The sequence below is a fragment of the Cupressus sempervirens genome, chromosome 6 (genome assembly GCF_028749045.1).
Source record: "Cupressus sempervirens isolate cs-2001-9-10 chromosome 6, ASM2874904v1, whole genome shotgun sequence".
Classification (NCBI taxonomy): domain Eukaryota; kingdom Viridiplantae; phylum Streptophyta; class Pinopsida; order Cupressales; family Cupressaceae; genus Cupressus; species Cupressus sempervirens.
Genome location: NC_143123.1, coordinates 46,971,010 through 46,991,284, shown reverse-complemented (window position 1 = coordinate 46,991,284; position 20,275 = coordinate 46,971,010). Strand labels below are relative to the sequence as shown.

The following is a 20,275-nucleotide window of genomic DNA, read 5'->3' as shown; positions in this document are numbered from 1 at the left end:
TCATAACTTGTAAGCCTATCATGCATGGTAAGAAGAAAATAGAGAAGTGAAGGTGGAATTTATAAGAGAAACAAACAACTGAAGTTAAAACTTATTCAAGAAAAAATGTCTTCCAATTGCTTGCATTAACACTTTGGAATCTTCATCAAGTAAGGATGTTCAACTCGATATTTGTGAAAGGAAGAAACATAATAAGAAGGTTTTAATAAAATGTAAAAGGGACCTCAACTCTGTTCATGGTAATTGTGTGTCCACTTTTCAAGCAAGCACATGTATTTGATAAATCTAGATTTCTTAAGAACGGATCAGATTATGAATCTTCTTATGAAGAAAATATTAAGGTGCTTCTTACCTGCTTTTTTGGGGCAACTTAACCCAAATTAAGAAAGATCAAACCATGGAAGGGTATGGAATACACTTTGTTGTATAGTATACAAGATTGAAATGGAAACTCAATTTGGGGGAAAATTTTGCAAATAAGGTTGATGTTTCATATTAAACAAAATCTTTGCAATATATATTTTGATTCGTTTAATCCTTATAAATGATCTCCATTTGCATAAATTCTAGCATGAACCTTTTAATAGAATGCTTCAAAGAAATGTCATCTACTTCAATCATAAGATTTCCAAGAAATGGCTTTATTGGAAGGGATTTCAAAATTTCAAATGTCCATTATAACATCATGTTGGAGCCTTAGAAGTTTTGTAAACCATGTTAATAGCTTTTGCAAACCTCTAAATTCCCAAAACCAAAATAATTTAGTTAAAAGGCATAGACAATGTCATTTGATTTCCACAATCAATCTAATTTTTGGATTTGATTTTGTAAACTTTGTTTTTAGCATCAACATTTAAATCTAATTATTTTACTTCTTTTCTCTCATTAATTTTTTGGTTTTATTTTAAAATAAAATAAAAAATTTCCTTTCCACTTTCTTGAACCTCTCCTCTCTCATTGTCCCCCCTTTCTTTTTAGTTAGTTTGAGACTTTGATAATGGTAATTTCTTACCTCCTTTAGCTTTCCAACATCCCAGTGATGGATCATGGAGTATGATTTGAAAAACTACTTACAGAAAAACTTGTTGAATCAAATTAAAAACCTTGTAGCATTAGGCATAATAAACATTTGAAAGTATCATTAGTTTAGAGAGTTCAAAGAAAAATATAAAATGCTAATATCTCTATTAAAAGACTTTTGAAAACTTTGAACAAACCCATTGACCAATTAGAAAGTTTGTGAACCTCCACAATCTTGGACTCCAATATGATTTTGTTGAAAAGGCTAAGTTACAAACTTCGACTATTGGTAGTCCCATTAGTTCACAAAATTTACAATTCTTCTACATATCTTTTCCAATAATACTTATGGAGAAAGTCTACTCTTTCACCTTTTATAAGAAATTTACAATACCAATTTGCATCCTTATAGCTTCAACAAAATAGGATTTTAAAGTAGAGTATGAACATCTATTAAAGCATACAAATAGAGGAATTTTGTCAAACATTGTAGTTGTATTTTCTTGTTAACACATTTATACAAAATGTGCAAGCATGTTCTACGTTGTGAATTCTTTGACATGATGCCTCAAACAAATGTATTTATACGGATACATAGATAATTTGCAAGCTAGTTGATAAAATATCTCAGAGAGATGTCAATACAGGAATAGAAAGAATTACAAGAAATTCTTATTACAAGTTGTTAGGATGATATTTTCCTATTATAATTCATTTAGAGTCACATGTATTCAAAGATGTTAGGATGCTTCATCTTTGAATACCAACTCAATGTGTACATGTCTTCATTCTTTATTCATGATAGACATATCTTAATTTAAATCACATGATTCTATAAGCATGTACAATTTGTAGTATCTGATTGCAAACTTGAAATTCTCCCCTTCCATCTTCCGTCATAATATAAGAGAATCCAAACTACTTCATAAAAAATAGTTCTCAACTCACAAGCAAATTGTACACACATTTTTGGTAAGCCAAAAGTATCTCAAAGAAGAAAAAAGAAGAATTTATTAAACTAGATATTTTCTTTCACACCAAGCCAAACAATCTTGCTCAATATTGAAAACTAATTCTTACCTTAGGTGTTGGACTAGATGGCCAATATAGAGTAAATGGCATACTAAGGAATAGATGTGAAATACATACATGTGAACTGTAAGTGGAATATTTTTATACAACTGTAATCGCAAATGTTCTTATGATTCATGAGATGAATCATACACAACTTAGTCATGTAGTTCCCAACAAAGTACAAGTTGCCTCAATCAAAAGAATATGGTATTATTATTATTTTTATGGTTTAGACATCAATGAACTATAGCTTCTCAATCACGTGGCAAAGATACTTTTATGCAGCTTAAAAATGACAAGTATCCTCACTTGCCTCTTATTTTTGTTATTCATACTACTCATTTTTAAATTTTTTTAAAATTAGAATATACTATTCATCTTGATCTAGAAGAAGAGAGGTAAAGAAGATGATTGTACCTTTACGGGTTATGAGTTATCCCCAATGACCAAGACCTCCAAAATGGTTGGAAATTTGACCATTAATGTTTTCCTTATATTTTCTCACATTGATCTTCCGAGTTGTTGATGGCATTGTACCCTATGTACATAATATGAAACCGTGAAATATTACGAAGAATTTTGTTCCGAGATACACAAGAGAGGCTACCGGACATGTAACAATTGGAGTACTGACTAGTATACTTATTTTTTCCTATTCACAGCTTCATAGTTCAACAATTCTACATACATTTTCAAGGCTCAACAAGCATTGCAACTACCTATCATTATTTTATCTAGACGACAGTTCAATTTAAATGGGAGTTGAAGTTGATTCCGGTATTTAAATAGGCGATGTTTTTAAATAAAATTGGAAGATCAGATCTGCCAGATATGAGAAAGGGAAACCTTGATAAAATACGGGGCATGATTATCCTACATTGAGAATATTTGCAAGACAAGGGCTATGTGTAAAGCTTTGCCAATCCCGATAGGTTTCAAGGTCGTTCTTTGTAGAACTACTTACCAGGTGATGAGACTAAACAATTGAAAATCCCTTCAAAATATACCATCTAATAAAAAATATAATACCTGATATAGAGGCAATGTGGAAGATCCAATCATTAACCAGAGTAGTGTTCCATTGCATTCCAAGATAATCAAATTTAATCCCAATAATAAATATAAATGCGATGCAAGATTGCAGTCCTGTGAAGTTGACAGGCAAGATCATAAAAGATAAATTAAGTGATTAAACAACTTTATAATACAAATAGTTATTGACTCCAAAAATGTTGGTTATATTTAATAATAGGCCAATGCAAAGCCCTTGGACATCTCTTTTCGTTTAATAAAATATTTCCAAGTCTACTTTGTCAGACAGACATTCATGGATTCGTACATAAGGATGGATCGGCTAAAAGAATGTCATGTACTTATTTGAACATCAACACGTACAATATCTTGTGCTTGAGATGGAATCTGCTGAATAGAAGCGAAAACCTTTTTCAGGGTGCAGCAAAGCCTCAATTTGAGATCAGGTGACCAAATATTCCAGCAACAATAATGCTCTACGATGATAGATTTACCTCCTGTCCATGCAAATAGTCATCGTTAGTTCAGGAAACCAACCAACAGAAAGCATTTGATAACCTATTATGTACATGGTATTGCAGAACCACACAATTCAAAGAAAACAACTTTAGTCTTGGAACTAAGGATCATTGCAGGGATACATGTTTCTGTACATTTGCTTTTGGTTCCTATTGCCTTTATGGAAACCATGGAACTTTGGAGATTTTGGTCGTGTAGGTTCTTTTGATGCTCTGCCCAAAAATGTATACACGTTAGTTATGAACTGCAAATAAATAAAAATGAAGTTGCCGAAAAGCAGCGTACAAGATCCCACGATCACCTTTGTGGAACAAAAGGTTTGCTAAAGTCCGGCACTGGTCTGACATGAGGAACCATAGCCTTTCGCATGTTTTTAATTGCTTGCTCCTCTTGTGCCTGCGGAATTGAAATTATTTAATGACAATGTAATCGTAACATAGGTAGATGGTATGCAATTAATCTAAAACCTTCGAAAGGTTTTTGTACCGTCTAGTTCACTGTTCTACACCATAATATTCTTGGACATGCACTAAAAAGTAGCATGGTTGCTATCAACACATTTCAAGTTGTTTCATGGATAACATGAATATATAAGAAATACACATCACTCTCTGAATTACTTCCAAGACAAGCTCCCATATATACTGTACAAAACAAAACAGCAAATTCAATCTAAAGGTAGGAAATAAGCAGAAGGCATCTTTAGCTTACCATATAGAAGGTTAAGTGAGTTCTTAGTGATATGAAAAGTATCGAAGGAACAAAGTCACCTAAAAACCCTTGCAAAACATAACAAGGCGAATTTCCAATCTTTTGTTATAATTACTTGTCCAGCCTGCAGAACCAGATAAAGTAGGATCGAGATAAGCATATAATTGGACAGCTTGAAATGCATTGGTGGCGTTGAAGCATGACAAAAGGGCCAACCACAAAATGAAGAAGAGTTTCTTTCATACTAAATGCCACAGTTTCCATGCAAAAAGAATTTTACACGCTTGTGAACATGAGATGGTGCAAGAATCACTCTGTGAGGAATTAAGTTGTGAATCTAGCAATTCTTATTGATTTGAGTGGGTAAAGCAATTTGGGAGAACAAGAGGAAAGCGTAGCTGCTGGAAATGTCGTAATGATTAAAGGCGTCTAAGTAAGATTAGGTCTCGCTTGAGTGGAAGAGAGCAAATCATGGAACAATTTGTTCCAACAAATGACCATACAAAGCATTTTTTTCTCTTTTTTCTATTAGATTGGCGTATAGTAAGAACGAGCACAACGTAGACTCTTTCCAGCCTACACAATTCAACTCTAGACAGTTCACGCTCTAAACTGAATCTCAAAAAACTAGCCATTTAGGTAACTCGTACACAGAAACTTGAACAAATCATGGAACAATTTGTTCCAACAAATGACTATACAAAGCATTTTTTTCTCCTTATTCTATTAGATTGGCGTACAGTAAGAACTAACACAATGTAGACTCTTTCCAGCCTACACATTTCAACTCTAGACAGTTCACGCTCTAAACTGAATCTCAAAAAACTAGCCATTTAGGTAATTCGTACACAGAAACTTGATTTTGGAAACATCTGCGCTATTACTAGAAGAAAGCCAAAAAAGAAGTATATAATTGATCACAGTTAAAAGATCAAAATGCACATTTGACAAGCATATAAATTCATCGATTGTTACTGTATGATGCGTGTGAGGTGGGCAAACTTTTGTTAAAAGCCACCTGGAATCAGAGAAGAAAAGGATGGCTAGAGATTAGGAAGAAAAATATTATTGGCACAGCAATAGTAACAATAGGGAACTTTGAAAAACATGAACAGCATTCGAGCTAGTCCCACATATGCTCTTCACCATTATTTTGGTGAGGATTGTCAATCTCAAAATTAGTTAAAACTACTTCCAACAGATGTTTAGCGCGGAGAAGAGAAAAAGAAAATATATTCTGAATAAAGAAATCAACCTGATATCATTAGGAAATATTTGTGACTTTGTAAAAATTATTAAATCCTTGGCAAAAAGAAAAACCTCTAAGAAGGTGCGGACATAAAATATGGCCAGGTAGAATAACTCGAGGAAAAAAGCCCCAAAAGAAAAGAGCTGGAATGATTATGCATGGGAAAAAATATGATGGAGGTATCTGTAGTAAACCGTTAGGAATTAAAGCTTCCTGTGATTTTTTTGAGGTATATGTTGGGTGAATCCAAAGTTGATAGTGATGCAATTTGAATGCTTATAGGTGTTTGCACAAAACAGTTGGGCTGTATTACCAAGTTTCAGGGAAATCAAAAAATACAAATTTTGTTCCAGGTCTAGAAGGTACCTTAAAGTTTAAACAGTACTGCTGGCCTAACAGACTTAGTAAAAACCAAAAACGGAAATATTGAAACGACTTCTGTTTAAACAAAGTCATTTACAAGGAAATTCACAAGCTTAATTTATTTGAGTTATTAATATTTTGGCTTTTGTTATATCTAAAATAGATATATCTTAAATGTATCTATCTAAAAGATGGTGAGAGATAACAGTCCTAAATATATCTATATAAAAGATGGTGATAATAAGCAGTCCTAAATACATTTATCTGAAAGATAGCTAGAGGTATCAATCTTGAAACATTTATATATGCAATTTCAGTTTGTTACACAGATTGATAGGTACCTCAAAATTGATATTAAATTTGTTACAAAGATTGATAGTACCTCAAAACGAATATTTATACTAATTAGATCAAAATATTTTTATATAAATAAAAAATATAATTAATTAATTTTAAATTTTTATATCATTATATTACTATGATTAACCGATTTTTATATTCAGCACACATGTGTATAAGATGCTAATAACTATTTGTTGATGTCAGTTTTGTACCACTACATAACACATAGCAATTGAATACTTGATATGGAATATCAAACACTCATTTCCTCTCTTGAAAAGTTAATACTCATGAAGACATGAGAAAAACTCCAATATTCTTTACACCTATGCATACTAACTCAGCTATATCGATGTGATTTGCTGGTAATCACGTAGGCGTCCTTACGTTGTTCATTCAAGGATAACTTGGACTTCTAGTGTGATGGTGATGATTTTGTATGAGTGCCAGATGATATTGATGGTGGTGATGATGGAGGGTCTAGTGCCAGATAATGTTGAGGGTCGTGACGATGGGGGCAATAATGCTATAATGACTTTTACCTTCCTAACTTTCTTAGAATGAAATCCGACTACTTAACTACTTGCTATTTTACTCCTACTCCTATGAATGGAAAGATTAGCAAATGGACGGGGATTGAATCTAATGAAAGCTAACCAGCAACTCTACCTCCATAGATGTAATGATTCAAGAGAAAAAGACTAGATTACCACGCAAGGCTTCCCACCAAGCCGCTAGGATCCTAGTGGCCTAGTTATAGATCCCTATCAAACATCCACAAATATCACCATGCAACTATCCATTTACTCTTACTCTTACTAACTTTCTTGAAATAAATTCTACTTTAACAACTTCAAAGGAAATCTAATTCTAACTATTGGAAGTAGAAACCATGCAATAACACCAAATGTTCTTAATCACCATGCAAGTTACAACAATGATAAAGAGAGGCAATTTCTGTATTAGCTTAAACAACAATTTTCTTCAACCCTTTAGAAATGAGAGCAAATGGCCTTATATAGAGGACAAAATTACAACCAACGGTAGAGATTAAGAGGCAAAATCAATGATCCAGACTGGATCCTAGAAACCCTAATTAGGGTTGCCACCCCATCAGCCAATGAGAAGACGCCATCTCATCAATAGACCAATGAAAAAAAAGAAAAGTGGCAACCAATGGGAAGACACCAAAATGGTAGCCAATCGAAATCAGACACCTATCCTACCCAAGAAGGAGAATTTGCCACTTGGGCTTACATCAAATGATCTTCTAATATAGTTCTACCCTTTTCTTTCATCCTTTTAGACAAAGTGATGAACTTGGCTAGCATGTCATTGACTTCCTTCATGGGAGGGCAAAATGTATGCTTCATCTTGAGCTCAGCTGAATTCATCATGTTGCTTGCTACTTGCAGTATCTTCTCATGATCTTTCTCATATTCTTTCGCATATCCAATAAAGGAATTGAGGGAGGCAAGGGTGCCCAACTGTTTCTTCTTGATGGCAACCTTCCCCAACTCATCCAATTTTGATCCAAATTCTATCTCTTTGTTGGAGGTTCCTGATGTTCTTTACTTTTCTCAACCTCCAAATTTCTCTTCTTGCTCTTAACTATTCTTTGTTGCTGGCTACTGCCTTCAACTTTTTGTCTGACTGACTCCGCTAGACCTTTCTCCAGTTTCATCTTCTCATAAGTAAGGTATACCTTCTGACTTTGTAATTTTCTTAACTTCCCATTGTATCACGACTTGTTGTGTAGATCAATTGTCCTTGTAACTACCTCCAAGGAAGGATCCTGACGATCATCCCAATCCACTGGATTAAACTCCGTTCCATCCACTGTATCATAATCTTCTTTTAGCACATTTTCATCATCTTCTAGTTGATCGGGAATATCAAGGTCTCTCCATTTGATTGCCCTCATCATGTTCACTGACAATTTTGAGAAAGCTAGCTTTCTCACATGAAATTCATCCTGTGCATTGGCCCAGAAATCCTCTATAGTAGGAACATGTTTGAATGTATTTCCATGAGATGCCTTGATAAGACCGTTAGGATCGAATCCTTGTCTTGCTCTGTACTATCCTAGATGATACCATTCTAATTCTTTCTCTGCAGCTGCAAAGGCGATAGGATTGGGGCAACTATCATTGCCAATTCCAAATGAGAAGGTAATCCCTATCTCACCTTTAAGTTTCATCATTTGTCGTAATGCTCAAGTTGCCTAGCCAACTCCATCAAAACTACCTTGTAGGGTGGGTAACTTGGAAGTCTCTTGGGACAAACTGTACTTCCTACTACTCTAATGTATGTGAATTGTGGAAATTGAATGATCCAACTCCCATACTTCTTAACTTTTGCTTTTGCTTCCGATGAGAGTCTCTTAGTAGGTGTCCCTTGCAATATCCTTACCATCCCCATGGAAAAGGCATCATAAAACTTCTTATAATCCTTGGTGTCGTGCAAATGAAGTTGTGGACAACACTCATGCACCAAACATTGCCCTAATCCATTGCCAATAACTCCTAAGGCCTTAAGTCCAGGATTTTTATATAGTCTCACAATTAGATAGAAAAGATAGGATCCCATATAGAATTGCTTTTGATTTTGCACTGTTCTAAATTGCAACTCTAAATTTTCGTTTATAATCCTAGCCCAATCAAATTTTCTCTTTCCATTTTCAATTTCATCAATAAAGAAGTACATCCAGTTCTCAAATTGCATACCTTGAGCCACCCCCATGATTCGGCTGAGAAGCACAATAAGATCGCCGTACTCTGGTTTGAAATCTGACTTGGTGAGTCTTGACGACTTGGTGACTCCCTTCTTGCCTTCGTGTAGCCAATTCTACTTTAGATGAATGAAGTAAGCCTTCTGGTTGTCTTGAAATAACTTAGCTGCCTAATCCATCATTACCACTCTCATGCTTTTATATTGGGGAATATTAAATACTTCTTCGACCACTTGTCCATCTATGTTGGCTAACACTCTGTTCCCTTCATCAAAACTGATGGACTTACAATATCAAATCAGGATGCACACTCCATTACCAATTCTGGACAAGGCAAGGTAGGAGAAAAAGCTGCCACATGTACAATTCCACTTTTGTAGATCTTCTTCGCTATGGGGGATTGTCCTTTCAATCTGTTCTTCAATTGTATCATGTTCATTGTACCGATATTGGTATCACTTATTCGCCTCATTTTCGAGAAGAAGGTGGTCTTAGGCATCATGTCTTGTCTTTTTTGGTATTCATTCCCTTTGGGTTCTTTCTTGCACTAACATCTACCATCCTAAACACTTATTTCCGCCCCTTCATTCTAAATGATATGGACTAAACTTATCGATCTCCAACCTTCTTTCTATCGATGGAATCTAGCTTATTTCTGCCTCGCCAAGTCCTATCTCTACACTTATCAATCTCCAAACTTCAACTTAGGGGTGGGACTACCACTTATTTCTGCCTCTTTGTTACCTTAGGATGGACTACACTTATATTTCCCAACTTCAACCTAGGGTGGTCTAGCTTATTTCTTCCTCGCCAAGTGTCCTATCATGAAATCTACACTTATCTCTCCAAACTTCAACCTATCAATGGAATGATGAAATGGTGGATGATGAATGCAAAAGAAATATAAGGGAAACAAACCAAACAAGAACAAGAAGTAGAATCCGCCTTTAAGCCAATCTTCACCTCTAAGAATGAATAGAATTTTACCTTAAATTTGTCTTTACCAATGACCGGGCCCTCTTCAAGTTTGGATCAGATCTTAGAAAATTCGATCCTCCTTGCAAATAATGATGCCTTAGCAAAACTCAGAATTTTGTCCCCTTGAAATCGCCCACATTTTCCAAAAATCAGACCTCGGATCACATAGTCTCTTTACTAACAAATTCGCCCAAATCTGGAAATTGAAATTGCAGCCTTTGGAAAGAAAATCAGACTTCAAAACAAATCGCCCAAGTTAGAGAAAATTCAGATCTGTTCCAAAATTTCATATGGCAGAAATTCGCCCAAGACGGAAGAAGAATAAAATGACGCCAAGCAAGGAAAAATCTGCCCAAATTAATCGCCCAAGTCTGCAAGCTACCCTTCTAGAGAAAAATTACTCAACACATGAGGAGGAAGATGGAATGAGGAAAAGAGAGAGGAGGGAACCCCTCTTATACCAAAATTTCCTTGTCCCTCCAAGCTGGCCAATTTGCTTGGAGGAAAGCAAAAATTAAATTACTATTTTATTAATGGCCCAGATTTAAATGCCATGTTAAAATCACTTAGCTCATAGTGAAATTAGCCCATTTAATTGCCGGTTGTGATAAAAAAATGCAAAATAAAACAAGGAAAGCCTAGGAGATGCAAAAAATTTCATTTAACAACGTTTTGACAATTAAAATATCATTAAAAATCGAATTTAGCTAGCTAAAATTCATTTTGAATTTTAATTTTCCAATTTCCTTTAATATTTAAAAATCTTCTAGGCAATATTTCAACCAATTTAATGAGATTTTGCAATTTAATCCACTTTCAATTTTGCAACGCAATTTTAATTTTTAACCAAAATAAATCATTTCTCTGACATTCAAAATTGATTTTCCAATTTCAATTTCGCTATCACAAAATTTTCTTTTTCACTGAAAAATTCAAGATTTTCCCAAATGACAAAATCTAACAAATTCATTTTGAAAATGTTCAAGCTTATACAATTATTTCAAATTTTCAAAACCCAAGCCCAAAAATTTGCAATTTTATGCTACCGAATATTGTTCTAACCATCGAAAAAAATGTTGCTATTGAAATTTGTTTGGCCTAAGGATAAAATTACATGTTCCGGAAAATCAAGTTTCGCATCGGGTGAAAAAATAAATCCAACCACATCCCTCCTAGCCCGAAGGCATCCTAAGTGTAAAATTTTCAAATCGAAAACTTTTGGACAACTCCGAAAAACTTGCTAAGGCAACCGAGGAAAAAGGGTGTCCCCAAAATTTTGAGGCGATGATGTGAAAACCCAACAACACTATTTTACCATGGTGCAATCAGTAAAATATATATGCAAATTAATAGTAGTTTTCATTAATTCATTACTTCAGGATACTAATTGCTAAAAACTGGGAAATGCTAAAATAAAATCTTAAAGAGTGTAGTCTGGAGATTATATATATGTAATTTAAAAAAAAAACATTTTAATAGCTTTTAAAATATCATAGCCTGATATTGTTTTTCATATCATTTTATTTTTTCAGATATCAGCTGTTTAATATTTGGTTTTGCTATCCACTCGTGTCTTAACATATCTTGTTACAGTATAAATTATACCTTTCAGTATAATGAGTAATACAAAGTTTGGCATAGTATCACATTTTCACTTTTTATTGAAAGTAAATTCAAGCTTGGATGATCACCTCCCCAAAATGCAAGACTTCCCAGAAAAAAAATAAAATAACTGTATTAGTTATTCGGGTTTTTGATATTCTCGTGTGTCTGTCACTGAACACTACCACTCCCAAAAGACAATTTAGACAATACTCCGGAGACATGTTTTAGGGGCAATTATAGAACTTTTAAAAAATAGAAATGTTATATTTGTGAAAAAGAAAGTACTCGTACAATGCCAGACAAGCAAATAAATAGTTAAAATGGAAATGAACATCAAAAATCAAAGTAGGAATCCCTAACCTTCATTGCAGCTTCAGACTCGGCTTTAAGTCTCATATACAATTTTTCTTTCTCCTTTATCTGCGTATTATTTCCCACAGTAAAAATAATTCATTAGAAACATATCATCCATTCAGCATGTGCTTCCACCAACTAATAAGCTTATCACACCATACCCTTCTATCAAATTCTGCACGTTGAATAGCACGATCATCCACGCGCAAGTTGAACTCCTGCACCTCTGTAAGTGGCATTCTAATCTTCTTATAAATATTTTTGGTGAAACTGCATTTGCACCAAAATAAATAATAAATATTCTCCAATGAATACTTGATCACAAAATACACATGGTCTTTATTTGCCAATGAATGATACTTAATCACAAGACATGTATGGATGTCCAAAGACCTCATTAAGAAGTTCATTAATGACTATGCAAAAAACAATTGTAACAGTTGAAGCCTGGAAATTGCTTTTGAGGCAGACAGCCCTATCTTAAGACTAAGAATATAAGTGGTAATAAATTTGTTCTTTCATTTGCAAAAATTGAAACAACATTAATCATTAAGAGTAAGTAGATTTCCACAATCTATGAAATTAATTGCTATTCTTTTCTGGATTCGATTGTGTAACTTTTTTTTGCATCAACGTTTCGGATCACACTCTGTGATCCATCATTAGGATGAATAAAAGAGCATAAGTAGTGATCACAGAATGTGATATGAAACGTCTATACAAAAAAAGTTACACAATCAAATCCAGAAAAGAATAGCAATTAACAATAATCATGCCAAGTTTCATCTGAAACAGCTTAATTGGCATGTCTTCTGCCCTCTATTAACAATCAAGAAAGCACAACACTATCAACGTAAACAAAGATCAGCAAGAAATGTTTTACTAATTGTAGTGATCCTCAAGTTTACCACATGGTCAGGGACTGGCTTTGATGGAGCATCAGCTCCAGATATTCTGATGTACGTTGCTACCACTTTGAATGATTATATTGTTGTGCGCTAGGACATAAATTATTCTAAAGCTGCCCTTCTAATACCTGTTAATAGAGGGATTAAGAAAGAAACACCGTAATGGACTTCTTGAATGCTAACCATGCACATGTTTGAAGGCTGCAATCAATATACCAGATGCAGACAGGCAGGGAAAAACTTTCACCACAATATCTAAAGAGCACTATTAAAATGGCCACAGCCTATCACCTCCATTTACTTACAGGCAATTCAGCTGCTTGGTGTAATCGTAAAACAGACAAGCATATTAAATGGGGATCTATTTCAAAGGCGTTTACCTTCTTCTGTTTGTATTACTTACTTTCCTCCAAAACAGAAGTAGTATCATTTCATATTTTTGTATTTTATTCCTGTATTTTCATATTTCTCATTTGTCTTACGTATGCAAAACATGTAGCCCGAGGAATATGTTTCACCTACTCCCCTTGTTACTGACATAACCACGATACAAAATAAATAAATCAGGTTGACAAAGTATCAGATATAAATATTCATTCAAGTTAAAATCATTTACCAAGGAGAGTACATGTGCTGCCCTCAATCCTTCTTCAGAAAAAAATGGCCATGATCACTTTTAGGACAGGCCAAAGTCTCCAGGAGACTCTTCTCCTTCCCTATAACTTTGTTTACATCTACAATTAAGTCCCATCAGTTTTATTATTTACTTTAAATTTTCACTCCTCACATAAAGGATGACTACAGTGGATAATGTGATGACAAACTAGAGGCTTCCATAGGTCATGGTGAAAATTCATGATTAAGAAAGGCAGCAGATATGTTGGTTATTAGCTTAACATCAAACAATATGAAGTAAACACCCCTGTATTGTTAAAATCAGAGAGTACATCACTCAAAGAACATTGGATTAGAATAAATTCACTTCCAATGCTGAAGTTCTTGATGCATACGAAAAACTCAAAAGTAAGTGCATTGGACATTTGAGAGAAATCCTTACCAAGTCTAATGTTCTACACAACTCTAAACCATTCTCCATATGAGGCGTGTTATTAGAAACAACCACAACAATATGGAACCACCTATATCATTAAAAAAATTGAACTCACGCTCAAGTGCATTACCTTAAGGCTTAACCTATAACCTTAATTCATGACCATATATAATGATTGAATTTTCTACTGCAGGGCAGAGCTATATTGAGTAAATGAGGTCTATTAAATATATACAGGATGAAGATGTTGATTTTGCAAATACCGCAACATAATTTCATCTATTGGGGTTTTGCAAATAATGCTGTTAGTTAATGTTGTGGAATTGTCAATAGCTTGTTTCCTACTAGTTCAACGTAAAACAGTAGAGGAGGAATAGACTGTAAAGAATGTTGAAACCACAACACATTACACAGCATATTGATATTTTAGATCACTTGTTGAGAAAGGAAATTGTTCGATAACTAAATGTGAGAAATCAGAAGGTATTCTGCAAAAACTGAAATCTGCTGATATTGTGCCATTTGATGGCAGCATATCTTACTTGTTCATAATAGGCCTTGCTCTGAAGTTCTTCATTTCAGCCTCTTCTCTCAAGAATCTTTCACGATCCTCCATTATACGTTGAAGTTCTTCTTCATGTCTTATTACACTCTCAAGTTTGAAAGGTTCTGGCTTGGTACATTCCTTTGGTTGTGGCTTTGGAGGGATCTGCATGCACATGTAAAGAGACATAGAAGAGACAGAGATATGGAAACAATCATGCACATGTTACAAAGAACTAAAAAGCATGGGATTTTTCATACTCCAGGTAATCCATACACATACTACTGGAGAATCAGTACTATAAGGAAGTGGATTGGCCTTTGGAATCCGAGCCTTTCGTTCCTTTTGTTCATTCTCTTTCAATTGTGAGATGAACTTTCTCCCTTTTTCTATTCCCCGATCCTGAAATGTGCATTGCATAAGTATATTCTATGTATCATGTGAGTCCAAAGAATTACAATGCTGTTAAGGTGCTGTCTTTGAAAAAGACCAAAGAATATCTAAAATGGAAGGTGATTAAGGAAACACAAACCTCTGTTGCAAGATTAAAAGGTTGAGGTTTTGTACCCTGCCGAAGTGGAAACTGAGGCTCTGATTTTACTAATAACTGATCAAACAAGCACAAAGCAGTAAAGTGTTTTTAATCTTAATATTTTTAAAATAAGGATATCTATGGATGATTATGAATTTCAAAGCATACATTATTTCTTGAAGAACAAAATATATATTAAAGTGAATATTTGTTCATAATTTAATGGGCATGTCAATCTTTGGAATGTGCTAGTGCTGTAAAGTGGAACTTTTTAAATGTCAACTTAGTGTAGGGATCAGCTTATGGTATAACTATAACAAACACCATTTAATAAGTGTTAAAAATAAATAAAAATAGAAAAGCAGAGTATCAAGGCAACATCTAAACAGCAAAACTAAAACATGTATCTTACCAAGGGGGGATGCTTAGTTTTTTGTTCAATCGCTTGTATATACTTATACATTTTAGTTGGCTATTTAGCCACTACCTAGTATCAATACCACTCGTGTTGTGGCTTGGTCTCTTTTAACACACACTATTCCGCTAGTCCCCTTTTTACAGCACCTCTACAAAGGTATAATAAAAAATGATGTCAACAATAGTTGTCAAATGAAATTTCATAGGAGGCATCCCTATGCTTTGCACTACCTTCCTCTTGATTCCTCCAGTGCTGAATGCTGGTAGATTTTCCAGGTCTTCTTGCTCCAACTCTTCTGATGTTTTCAACCTTAATATTGTAAGAAGTTGCTTCCAGGCATGTTTACTAGCTTTAGAATGGACATAAAATGAACACTTCTAAATGGATCTCAAAGATTCCAAGTTCAAAACAAGAGAACTTTGGAAGATAGAGAAGCTTAATTTGGTGGGAGTGCACATAAAAAATGTTCGCAATGTAAGTCTTGTGGTCTTTTCAAAATAATCCCAGCTGCAGATGTATGCCCTTATTTTTCTGTGCTATGAATTCAGAATATCAATTAACTTAATTATTTAGTATTTGGAATAGACAGCGTAAGCTAGTTCATTGTTTCTCCAAGTTATTCATTTAGTGTCAAAAAATTATTGATCTAAAAAGTAAAAATCAAATAATGCATAGGTTCTATACATAATATTTCGTACTTGTAACTGAATAAACTCTTCAGTCAACACAATATCCTCCCAGTCCTCTGCATCTGGGTCAAGTTGTCTTGGTTCTCTACTTTCCATATTCTATCATCAAAAAGGCACATTCCCACTCAGGATTACCTAGACAATAATGGTAATATGGAATATGGATGATCCAATGATTTTCAATTGTTGGCCTTGCACCAGCAGAAACATTATAGCAGGCATATTGAGTTTTGATCTGTACTTGTCTGTTATAAATCAAGTGAATTATAAATCTTATACAGGTGGTTGTTTTTGCCAGTTTGGATATCCTTAGGCCAACTGCCTGAATTCTGAGTGTATTGAGAGGGCAATTAGCTTGCCAATTTGATCCATTAAAGCAGCCCAGTATGTATAACTTAAATATAATTACAAGGCACTTAATATTGTTAGAGTGATTATAATGTCCCAAAAGGTCTTGTACCTTGAGCATAAATCACTTGCTAACTTAGGAATACGAGTTAATTAGTTGTCATAGTTGATAAGTAGGAGATAATTTTCACAGCAAGTCAAATTATGATATTGCTAAGTGCTAAGTGTTCCATTTATTCTCATGAGAGATAGATTCATGTTGAATCACTACTCATGAAATATGGGTCAATGAGTTTGACTCAAAAATCACACATTTAAATCCTAATAGCAATATCATAATTTGACTTGCTGTGGAAATTATCTCCTACTTATCAATTGATGAGCTTAAGGGGCTTTCTAATGAATGGTTCATAAGGCACAACACTTGGCAAAGGTTTTGCAAATGGGGTTGCAAGCTTTGGGTTTAACTATGGAGGAAACTCTGTAGTTAAGCGCACTCAAGCTGGAGTAGTACTGGGATGGGTGACCTCCCGAGAAGTCCTGGTGCTTCACCCCTGTGAGCATCACCTAGATCCAACGAGTGCTAAGTGTTCCATTTATTCTCATGAGAGATGTATTCATGCTGAATCACTACTCATGAAATATGGGTCAATGAGTTTGACTCAAAAATCACACAGTTAAATCCTGATAGCAATATCATAGTTGTCATAAGTTAGATTCACAAATTTAGTATGTAACATATTATTTGATATTGTTCCTAGGTCATTATCTAGATGACAGTTTGTAATGGGGCCATGTCTCATCTTTTCTTAAGACACATAGGTCATTTAATAGTTTCATTAGGAATTTAATATATATTGAATTGAGCATTTAATGTTTGTATCGAGGATAGTAATTTAATGTTTGTAAGTTGCCTGTATGAACAAAGTGCTAGTACATTGTAACATATCATTCATATCTCATTGTTCATGCAAGCTCAAACATTTTCTTATGGAAGGTAGTTTTCTTGGCTGATTTTTGAATTCTACAACTTCATTATGGGTGCATTCTCATTCGAACATGTTACTAGAGATTTGGCTTTGTAAACCCCCTCCTATGTGAACCACTAGTATCATGCTTAGAATGCTATTGCAAGAGAACAAGCGGTCCCATAGGAAGAGCACGAGCACACATCAAGGATGAAACAAAACTCTATGATCCAACCAACTAGCAACACTATGAGATCATGGAAGAAAAAAGAAACCACGAGCTAGCAAGTTATGTTATGCTAGGTTATCCATATGAAAAAAAGGATGAAGAGAAGTATATAGTCTTGCACATTGTCATCCAAAAAAAAGGTCAATGCAAAGATGAAAATTGATAGTCTAGCAAGCTATGTTATGCTAGTCAACCCATACAAGGATAACCAAGTAAAGTAGTGTTCACAAGCAAACCCATCAAAAAAAGACAATTGCCCCAAGGAAAGCATTGTCTCCAAAGAAAATTTGCTGAATAATGCATTGGGACATAAAAGCATTGTCTACTTAAGGAATCCACTAAATAATGCACAGGGTCACAAAAAAGATTTAGGAATCCGCTATATAATACACAAGGACTTAACTGGATAGCAAAAGTACTATAATGCATAGAGGAATGGATACACACTAAAATGGGCACTACATAAGTGTGGAATTGGATGCACTTAGTAGTGTGTACAATTTATGATGCTACAAAAATATGCCAATGATGAATATACAAAAGACTATGTCAACAACTCTACTCTTGAAATACCAACCAGCGTTATATCCTCTGACCTAAAGGCTACACTTTCAAGAAAATCAGCCAATATGTTATTTTCTCTCTTGACCCAACCTATGGAAAAGCATCAAACAACTCCATGTTGTCCACACAATATTCTTGTACCGCTTTATAATTTTTTCTGTGCAAAAACATAACGTATTGTAGTGGTATATCTATCTTTGTCATTGTTTTATATCCCTTTTATGGGTGTTTGACTAGTTTGAAGTCAAGATCTTTCATGGATGAAATTGGTACCTCCCTCGAGTCTATAGAAAAGCATTTTCCAAATAACCTAGTGACTTGCAAGCCCAACTAGTTCATCACTTGCAAAGACATGATAACCATTGAGACTCTAGAATCAATCATAAAGTTTTTTGCAAACTATTGTTTATAGATAATGTAGCACTGTCATGTCCCCACTCTAGCTCAGTCTAATAGAGACATGTGAGTCAGCTTATTATGGGGTCTTGTAGGCTGACAGGGTTGGATAGAGACCCAGTATGGTTATTCAGTGTTGGGGACTTGGTTTTCTGGTGGGTATTGATCAGTTGGGTGACGTTCCTTGTTTTTAGGAGGCAGTTCCTACATTTATGGGGTTCATTCCTACTTTTTAGGAGGTATGATCATGCCCAGGGCTGGGTTTCCATGAGATGACCCTTTGGGTTCAGTTTCAGAGGGATAGGGCTTGTTTCCTAAATTTTAGGAGCATCCCTAGATTTTAGGGATGAGACTGCCAATGGATCCTTGATTTCTGACTTTAGTCACAGACAGGTGACAGGATGATTTTATGGTTTGTGATGTCAGTTTGGCAGTTTATGGCTATTTGGGTTATATTTTTAATATTTCCTAAGTTAGCGTTTTATATTTAAATAAGGCTAAGTTAATAGCCATTTTGGAGTAATAAGGGAATTTTGGCCTCATTTGGATGCGTATCCCATGTTATGATAGCTTGTTGGAAAGGTCTTGAAATTCTCTAAATCTTCCTCTTTGGTCTCAAGGCAATTCGGTGAGCGGATTTATTACTATGGTGGAAAAGGTCATTTTCTAGTGACATGGTCACTTTAAAATAAGATTTAATTCATTTTTATAGCCAACGCCAATTGGGGGTCACTTTAGGGTTCGAATTGCTTTGCAAGGGGTTATAAGGAGATGGGCGCCATTTCTCATGATTATGCATATTTTTCAAACACTTCTTTTCAGATTTGCTCTGCTTGAGCGATTTGCATTTTGGGACGCAAACCCTAGGGTAATTGCTGGCTGGGACGTAACCCTCAGCAGCATTGGGTATTGGTTTGTCAGTAGTTTCAACAGTATTCAGGAGGAAGGTAGACGCCACTTCAGCTTGGGCCTACAGTTTGTTTTGTTGGGCATGTTCTTTGGCGTATGGGAGGTGAATTCTAGCAGCCGTACACTGCCATTTCTTGCAGCCGTACTTTGTCATTTGCAACACTTGGATACATAGAAAAATCGGTTACTCAGCAGCAGAATCTTGCATCTTATCAACCGTTTTCATCAGCCAGTTATGGCGTCATTGTTAGAGGAAATGTACTGGATCTTTTATTTGGCTCTTTAATTCAGAGATCTGCTTGGTACGATTTGTATCAACTCTGACTTTACTGCATATTGTTATTTATTTTCAGACTCTTTTCTTGCCATTTGTTACTTCTCATTTCTATGTGGAATAATCATCAAAAACACAAAAACAAACAAACTATTCTGCATTTCCGTCTAGTTCTACAAGAAAACATTAATAAACAGGAAAAAACAAAAATAAAATAAATCTACAGCAGATTTGCAGCAGAGATCCATCAGGGATCTTTCAACGTATTGTAGTGGTATATCTATCTTTGTCATTGTTTTATATCCCTTTTATGGGTGTTTGACTAGTTTGAAGTCAAGATCTTTCATGGATGAAATTGGTACCTCCCTCGAGTCTATAGAAAAGCATTTTCCAAATAACCTAGTGACTTGCAAGCCCAACTAGTTCATCATTTGCAAAGAAATGATAACCATTGAGACTCTAGAATC

The 20,275-nt window shown here is 34.8% G+C and overlaps 1 protein-coding gene across 2 annotated transcripts in view; it reads right to left on the bottom strand.

Annotated features, from left to right (window-relative positions):
• Positions 1-2,148: 2,148 nt before the first annotated feature.
• The window catches only part of LOC149551056 (protein TPX2-like), a 102,373-nt gene continuing 84,246 nt past the window's right edge, over positions 2,149-20,275 (bottom strand). The window contains exons 6-15 of one of the 2 annotated variants that reach the window (XR_016353279.1): positions 15,014-15,088; positions 14,764-14,883; positions 14,480-14,646; positions 12,140-12,248; positions 11,985-12,044; positions 3,947-4,041; positions 3,780-3,857; positions 3,490-3,623; positions 3,124-3,240; positions 2,149-2,632 (exon numbers count right to left, since the gene is read on the bottom strand). Coding sequence is in view for 1 of the 2 variants with exons in the window: in XM_089789623.1 (XP_089645749.1) it covers positions 3,617-3,623; positions 3,780-3,857; positions 3,947-4,041; positions 11,985-12,044; positions 12,140-12,248; positions 14,480-14,646; positions 14,764-14,883; positions 15,014-15,088 (711 nt within the window). In the remaining variant the exon portion in view is untranslated. Of the gene's footprint in view, positions 2,633-3,123; positions 3,241-3,261; positions 3,624-3,779; positions 3,858-3,946; positions 4,042-11,984; positions 12,045-12,139; positions 12,249-14,479; positions 14,647-14,763; positions 14,884-15,013; positions 15,089-20,275 lie in introns of those variants that run through there. The other variant, XM_089789623.1, reaches the window with a different exon arrangement.